Genomic DNA, 8,456 nt, shown 5'->3' with positions numbered 1-8,456 from the left:
AGTCCAACAGTTTAAACAGTTCAGAGGAACCGTTCCGCCGGATCAGTTCCAACAGTTCTAGTTCATGAATCAGAACTAGATTTTCCACTCTACTGCTTATAACTTCTTGACGTCATAAACATAAGCCAATTACGGACCTAGCGGTCAAAGTGGCAGTCTGCCGCTCTGGGGGACTCGGGATCGAATTCGGACGGGTCGAAAAATTCTCAGTAATTTTTCAGAGGATGGTCCATCTGGATATGTCGGGCCCTGTTTCTCACCACCCGGCTGCCCCATTGTGGGCCTGGCCGAACCCATAATGATCTTTCTAAAAGAGGCCCTTATAGTGCCCACAGGGCAGAAAGAGTAAAAAGAAAAACACCAAAATGTAATAGAATGTCCTACATATAGAAACAGTTCTGCCAAGTTTCGAAATTTTTGGTTTATCTAGTACTGACAAGTGATATATAATGCAAAATGGATATTGGCACACACTCATAGAATTTTGTAAGAGAATTTTTTTTTTAATTTTTGTGCTCATGGAGTGGAGTCGAAAAATGCAAAAACAACCAAACTAAAAAACTCCAGGTCAAAATTTGACCGATCATCATACCGTGTTACATTCTGTAACCGCTGAGAAAGTAAAGTTATAATTGAATTATTTTTAATTCCATTTTAACATCTCTATCGTTGTATAGAATAGAAAAAGCGATCATTTGGTATAAATTTCGAAGTTAATATGATATTTCAAAGACGAAATTGGAAACTACAATAATTAGATATTGTTTACGTACAATACTTTGGAAACCTTCAAATATGTCATAATTCGAAACAAAATACGAGAAATACAAAGTAAAATTTGGTATTAATTTATTTCTTGTTCCCCCCTTGTCTGTAGGCTTTTTTGCAGTCATCGTTCGGCCAAACCTCCATGAAGCGACTGATTGGTAAGGGATGGGTTCAACATATTCGGGATAACCGCCCCCGGAAAATTTTTTAGATTTTTTTCTTTCCTTTTGGATTCGATACCGTGTTTCCAGGGCTGTAAGCTGACGCTTCAACCGTTCAGCCGTCCGAATGTTATAGTTTCTAGAAAGCTTCTTAAAAGCTCAAGAGCATTTTTGGCTTCTCTACATGTAGAAGAAGCGGAACATTTATTCTTGACAAGATTTACTTCTTCTTCGTGTTCAACACTTACATTATGTGCCTGATTCTTTACTTCAACAATGATGATATTTTTCAGATAAGTGTCAGGAGACAGCTAAGTCATTGTCAACGCTGACAAAATCTTCGACTCTTTTTCGTCATGCATTGTAATGAGATCGGCCAGTTATCGATATAGTGGACGGTTTCTGATAGAAATTCCAATTTATTCGAAAAATAATAAGTTTTCGTCGATCGTGTGGATGTCTAACTTTTCCTGCCATTTAGATAAAAACTCAGACATTATCCATGCTATCTTATTTGCTGTATTTCTAATAAGTATTGCAGAAACACCAAAGCTTTAATGATTTTTTAATTAATTAATAATGATGCAGTTTTTCATTACCTGTCCTGTCTCTTCCAAAAGACGAGTTAGGTCTAAACGTTTTTTTTTTGTTGGTTTTTATTTTGATATTTCTATCTACTTCGCAGTTAAAATGATCAATTTATTGATCAACTTGATCATTATCAGCAACGAAAATGTTAACGTGCGATTCAAACTTTACCATGAAATTTATACAGGATGAATGTTTATTTCTAAATATAGACAAGCTCATAAATTTAATATAACTCAGTAAATTGTTAGCCTAAATCGCGGCCGTATTAGTCACATTTATAAATCGTTAAATGCTTAAATTTTTAAAAACCTAAAAAGTTTTAAAATGGCAATTTTAAAGCACTAGAATTTGATTACTCAATTTACATTTAAGAATAAGATCGTTACCTTAGGTTCAAAACATCAATAAAAATTTTGATTTTTATTTCCTGTTAATAAGACGTAATTCTATATGGTGCCAATCTTCAATTTCGTGATAATATAGTCTAACTCCTTGAAAACGCTCAAGAAAGCACACGAAATAATACGTGAAATAAAATCCCTGGATCTTAAATTTCGAGTTAATGAAATGCGATCTCAAACCTACTTTGATAAATAAAAATAGAGACTGGATTGACTTGATGGGAGTTAATTCGGAACGATAATAAAATTCGAGTAAGAAACTTCGACTTATTGAAAATCTACTGTATAAATATAATTGTCTACTGTAATTATAATGTTTACCATATGTGAATAATCATCAATATTTATATATTAAACCGTTTTGTCTTTCTGTAAAAATAAAAAAGTAAAATTCAAAATAAACTTTAAAAAGTTCATACTTTATTCATCTTGAATAGAAATTAATAATATTATTATTTTACGGTCTTATTATTTATGACTTATTCAAAAGTCATTTCGATAATAAATGATTCACTACTTTCTAATTATTCAAGTTTATAGGTACAGTACATAGATGCATGCCTTGTTTTTATTTAATTCGAAAATTCAAATAGGAAAAATTTTTGTATTATAGAAAAGATACAAAAGAACGATAAATTATATAAAACAAACGAACAAAAGAAAAAAAAAATACAGTATACGAGAATGAAAGGACGAAGCACGAATTTCGACATCATTAGAAAGTAATATATCGTTGAAATAAAATAATTTTATCCAACGATACGTTTACGTAACGATGCAAATAATATCAAAGTACTTCGGAAAGTTATTTAGCCAACAAAATTATTGAATTTATAAATCATTAAATAAAATTTATCGAGAAATTTATTCGACTTTTATCGAATATAATGCGGATGTAGTAGACAATAGTATAATGTTTCAAAATATGTTAAGAGAAATACTCGAAATGTTCGATTTAAAATGATAGTAAATTCTTTAAATTTTCTTGAATCGAAAAATTCATTGTTTAAAATATTTTTAGCGATTAACTAAATAAAACTGACATTTTATTTATTGTGTAGAGAATATATCTATAAAAGTTAATCCTTAAAATTTCTGAGATTCCTATCAAATGTTTATTCAATTATAATACAGTATTTGAAATATATCGTTTGATAAATCTACATACATTGCATGTTTCGAAAACATTTGCAAACAGTAATCGGCAAAATATATTATTTGAACAGTGCAGAGCTTAATGTTTAATAATTTTAACGATTAGATAGAGTATGTTAAAGGAACAGTTTACATCTCTCATTGGAAATGAGAGGCTATTTTCGAACAATTAGAATTTATATAAATTCTAATTTTATAAAAGTACATATACGCTAATTTTTTAATTACCGCATACTCCTAATTACCGTTCTAAATTGAAGAAACTTGAAGAAAGAAGAGAAAATGGAAGAATCAAATTTATGCATTTATTGTTTGTATTTTCCTTCGTTTAGCATTTTAAAAACGGTAGGATTGAGAATTTTCGAACCTTGTAATCATAGACAGCAAAATCTAAAACTAAAATCATATTTATGTGTTTATTCTTACTTTCTCGAAGGCATTTATATTTTTCACGCCTTTCTTACCGCTAGTCAGTATATATTTGGAATTAACGAAACTTTTCTTTGCAGTTCGATTCAGAAATCTGTCGGAGATTTCGATTTACCGTTTATCACAATCTTATTTACACTTTTTCCGGCAGTATTATTTTTATTATGCCACGTTTTGAGATTTGTAAATGTATCCATTTCCTCTCTTTCTCTATCTGGCTATGAAGAAGAAAAGAAGAAATTGTTGCGATTTCAAAATTATTGTTTAGCTTTTGCTGGTGTTATTTGTTTTGGGGCGTTACTTATAGAAACGATATCATTGTCGATTACTCTTTCTAATATAATCGAAAAATATGACAGCTTTTCAAGAGCTTTAGTATGTACCGTGTTTATGAACACAGCAGCCATATTCGAAACATCTACGATAATTTTTGTTGTTCTGATTTTGGTTTTAGTTGGATTCTTGATGAGAGAAAGATTTGAACATTTATCTGCTGAACTTTATTTGGCTGAAGTCAATTTTCGTAAGGGTAATATAGATAATTTCATATGTAAACATACTGAATTATACGATTTTATAGGACACTTAAACGATAATTTTTCTATCGTATTTCTTGTGGCATATAGTGGAACTGTTGCTATATTTGCAACTTTCTTATATAATTTGGTATATAAAACTGTTTCTCCCATTTATTTAACTTTTTATGCTCTAATACTCTTAATATTCGTTGCCTCTTTCGGATTATGTTCCGTTGCCTTTCTAATTTCTAGAATTTTGGTTTCTGTAAGTTTTAGCTCTATATATTTTTTTTATTTTTAATCAACATGATTGACAGAAACAATTTTATTTTTTAGGCCTATGACTCGTTTCAAGAAATAAGAAAATTCAAGATAAATTCTTTCAACTTAGAAGATAAATTAAAGGTAATTACCGAATACAATAAATATTAAATTTAAAAATTTTAGTAATTAAGTAACTTTTTATCATTCTGAGGTTTTAGATTTCATGAAAAGATTTGAAAGCATCATCGGTTTTAGTTGTGAAGATTTCTTTATTATATCCAGAGAATTTCCCATTGAGGTAATTTAAATTATAATTTTAAATATTTCGTTTAAGTATGATTTATACATCAAATCATAATAGTAAAAATGTCTTTACAGCTATATAATGCATTGTATAATGCCTATAACGTTTTGTTGCAAATGAGAGATATCAACCAAGGTACTCAAGGATGTAAACCTTCATCAAATCATATTAGTGCCAATATGACGACAATAGCTCCAAATTAAATTAATACTACGGAGTTTCTTTGAATATAAATATAGAATATATATTTAAATGTTATGTATAAATGTAAAACAATCGAGAACAGGATGAAGAAATATTTTAAAAATTACTGTATATGGAGTTAATTACTGATAATGTACTGATACTGATAACTTTCCCGGCTGTTATATAGAGGAAAAGTATAAATAATAATAATAAATAATCAGCTGATATTATGTATTTGTTATATAGAAGCTTAAATCTAACAGTAAGTAAAAAAAGTTGCAAGTCATTCAATTATTCACCAGTGTAAATAATGTTATTTAAATTTTATTGTTTTTTAAAGATTTAACGAATACCTTTGTACATAATTTAGATGTGACAATGTCATAAAGTAACTTTTCATTGAGTAGATACATCTGATAATGGATTCAATCGAATTTTAAAATGAAGTTATTGGAAATAATGATGCAACAATTTAATTTTAAAATTATATTTCATCCCTAATATCATTAAACTAGTCTTTCACTTTTTCAATCTTGCAATTAGAAAATATGTTATATGTATATTTAGTGTATGTGTAAAATACTTTCATTTTGAATATTTATTGTATATGTATTGTATATTGTATTATATATGTATTGTCTACATAAACAGGAAAAAGACAGAAAAATTTTAACATATTTCTCGGAAACATATGCCGAAAAGTGTGGAGCACAAATTAAAAATAATTGTAATTTCGATCATTTCTAGTGAAAATAAAAAATGTAATGATTTTATACCCTTTTACTCCTCCTTTTGGAATCATAGTGTAATTTGAATAATTTGTAACCAATTCAAAATAATCAGTTATTCATTTTCCATCTTTAACCATTTTAAAAAGCTAATGAAAAAATTAGATAACTAAGGTTTCAATTATCTTAGAATTCTAAAATAATTGAATAAAATTCTCCAAAAACAACAGGCAGCATTTGCCTTGATACTCCCAGAATCTGTCTTGAGTAGCACCCATATTATCAAAATCCTGGATACGCCACTGTCTGGTATAAATATGTTTTCAAAATTAACTGAAAAATGTAATGTTTGTTTAATGTACTGTTCCTCATATTTCATTAGAAAGTCGCAAAAATTAAAGACTAGTTTTCTACCTATGAAATGAACACGGAGAAAAAATATCTTTCTTTGCGTCATCCAAATTCGTATTGTGATTTCACCATTCTTGATATATCAGATTAACTATATGATTCACTTCAATAAAAGTATTTTATAAGTATCTATTGCTTTAATAATTAGTTTATCAATAGTAATTTTATGTGTAATATATGTTTTAATAATTGTAATTTTTATTTTAAAATTTAATGCTAATAAATTTACATAAAGTATTAAGTCTGTGTTGTAGTTATTTTTTTCTAATTTATTTCATTATTAAAAAGATTTGAAGTGTTTTTAAAATTTAAATTTTACTCCAAAATTTTCATTTAGTTAGCAGATGTTACTTAATCACAAGTTTTATTAGCAGCTGTATTCAAATACACCTGCTAATAAAATTTTGTGATTAGTTTAGAATTAATAAATACTGTTGGCCTATATTGACTTTTTTATAATGTGAATTGATGCCTTAATGTTAGGTTTTAATATTGGGTATAACTTTAATTCTATCGGATTCTAATCTAATAACTAATATTCCAAAACTTTTAAAATTAATATTTGATATAATTATATATATATATATAATTACTAATTATATTACTAGTTATTTGATCATATTACGAAAAACTAATATGATCAAATAACTACAATCGATTGCATTTCCAGTCCGAAAAAATGTATTATTTATTATTATTGTATTCAGAGACTGGCCTCTTGCAGCGCATTACTCATTCCGTGCTATTTTTTGATAAAAACAAATTTATGCTACAGATCCATAGCTACAACTAAACGTTGGCGAATCCATTAACTAACCTAATACTATCAATTTTATTTTTACACGATTATAGAAATTTGTTAGTTGGTTTAGGCAACGCGACAGGCGGACTAGTGATTCCTCCCGGGAGGTCTATGGGAAAATTCTATTTAGGCGGCACAAACGCGAAGAAAACTCGAAAAACTCCACTTTGCCAGCCCGTTGGCGAGGCGCGAACCCACCAGTGGCTTTATCCACTCGGCCATTGGTAGGTGAAATTTGTTAGCACCGCGTTTCGAAGTCTATGAACAAAATTTTAATAATTCTAAACATAATATTGAAATTGCGAACTTTTTATATTACAGTTGTTCCAGATATACATTGGATAATATACATAGTTCTTTAACGAAATAAAAAATGAAAATAAGAAACATAATCCTTGTTTAACGTCAAAATAATAAGAACAAAAATAAAACTTTAAATGGCTACAGGGTTTTTAGAGAATATCATTTATACGTTACACAAAATATTTATGATTTTATTAATGTTTTATAATTCAATGACATGAAATTAAATGATGATAAATGCTTTCAACGTTCGAAATGTTATAAACTTAACATGAAATAGTCCGTACCGATCTCATACTAATCCAGAAGTCCGGCGTCCGATTTTACAGGAAAACGCGAATGCGATCCCGATCTTGAGCGAAATGTAGGAGAATACGTAGGCGAGGTTCGGGTTCGACTAGGTGAATAACTTCTCGATCTGGAACGGCCGTCATATTCTTCTCTTATCCTCACGTATGACACTTCCCCTTCGTGAGAACGAAATCGCGAATCGTCTAAGTTTTTCACAGCGTATTTCATGTCTTCGTATCTTTCGAATTCGACTACTCCAGTTCCGTCTTTGTACACGTCGGCGTAACAAACGTCTCCGGCTTCTCTCATATGATCCTTTAAATCCTGCCAACTACCGGTTGGAGGCAATCCCGACACTAACACGCTATACTGGGATCTTCTAGCGGGTGGTCCTCTTCCCCTTCCTCTTGAACCTTGACCTCCGTACCTACCGGTAGAACTTCCTCTTCTGGGACTTCCTCTGGGAAATTCCACTCTTAATCTATAACCGTCGTAATCGTATCCGTCTCTGGCTTGAACAGCATCTTCGGCGTCGCGAGGATCTTCGAATTCTATAAAAGCGAACGGGGGTCCTCTTCTGTTTTTCAAGTCGATATAAGAAATTTTACCAAATTTATAAAACAAGTCTTCGACATCGCTAATGCGTATATCCGGCGGTAGATTTCCTACGTAAATTCTGCACTCTTTATTTCTGTATGACATTCTTTTATAACTTTCACACGTGTTAATTTACACACGCCTCTTTAAAATGGCGACCGCTCCTCTTAACACTGCTACACTCTATCGGTAAATAACTTATAACGACGTAAATTTTTATAATTTCTTAATTTAAAATTTTATTATATTTATAAAGAAAAATTATACTTAAACGAATTTTATTTTTTAATCATATGTTTATGTACAAGTTAAACGTTAAAAAATTATTTATATCACGCGAAATTTTGAATTTTATATAAACATAATCGTCGTTCGTCGTTACTTTTTAAAATCGCTCGAAGCGCCAAATGCATTTCAATTGTCATAATCTAATTTATATTTTTTTCTTCGTAAGTATTTATCAATATTAAATTATGTTTGATAATTTATGTTTGTAAATTATTCCTCAAATATTATTAAATATATTTTTATTTATTTAAGATGACAA

At 29.5% G+C, this 8,456-nt stretch overlaps 1 protein-coding gene and 1 pseudogene across 1 annotated transcript; one reads left to right on the top strand and one right to left on the bottom strand.

Annotated features, from left to right (window-relative positions):
• Positions 1–3,895: 3,895 nt before the first annotated feature.
• LOC111632348 lies at positions 3,896–5,590 on the top strand. The gene is made up of 4 exons (XM_023376758.1): positions 3,896–4,288; positions 4,360–4,428; positions 4,499–4,585; positions 4,666–5,590. The coding sequence occupies exons 1-4, from the start codon at positions 3,896–3,898 to the stop codon at positions 4,792–4,794; spliced, it is 678 nt and encodes a 225-aa protein (XP_023232526.1). The 3' UTR covers positions 4,795–5,590.
• Positions 5,591–6,791: 1,201 nt separating this feature from the next.
• LOC111632356 lies at positions 6,792–8,081 on the bottom strand (annotated as a pseudogene).
• Between the last annotated feature and the right edge of the window lie 375 nt (positions 8,082–8,456).

The sequence above is a fragment of the Centruroides sculpturatus genome, unplaced genomic scaffold (genome assembly GCF_000671375.1).
Source record: "Centruroides sculpturatus isolate CEXI.00-Female unplaced genomic scaffold, Cexi_2.0 scaffold675, whole genome shotgun sequence".
In the NCBI taxonomy this organism is placed as follows: domain Eukaryota; kingdom Metazoa; phylum Arthropoda; class Arachnida; order Scorpiones; family Buthidae; genus Centruroides; species Centruroides sculpturatus.
The sequence above is the reverse complement of the archived record's forward strand: the minus strand, read 5'-3'. Positions and strand labels throughout refer to the sequence as shown.

Coding starts and splice junctions, on each gene's coding strand:
- LOC111632348 (XM_023376758.1), top strand. CDS start 3,896: ATGAACACAGCAGCCATATTCGAAACATCTACGATAATTTTTGTTGTT. Junction 4,429..4,498: donor ACTTAGAAGATAAATTAAAG/GTAATTACCGAA, acceptor TATCATTCTGAG/GTTTTAGATTTCATGAAAAG. Junction 4,586..4,665: donor CCAGAGAATTTCCCATTGAG/GTAATTTAAATT, acceptor ATGTCTTTACAG/CTATATAATGCATTGTATAA.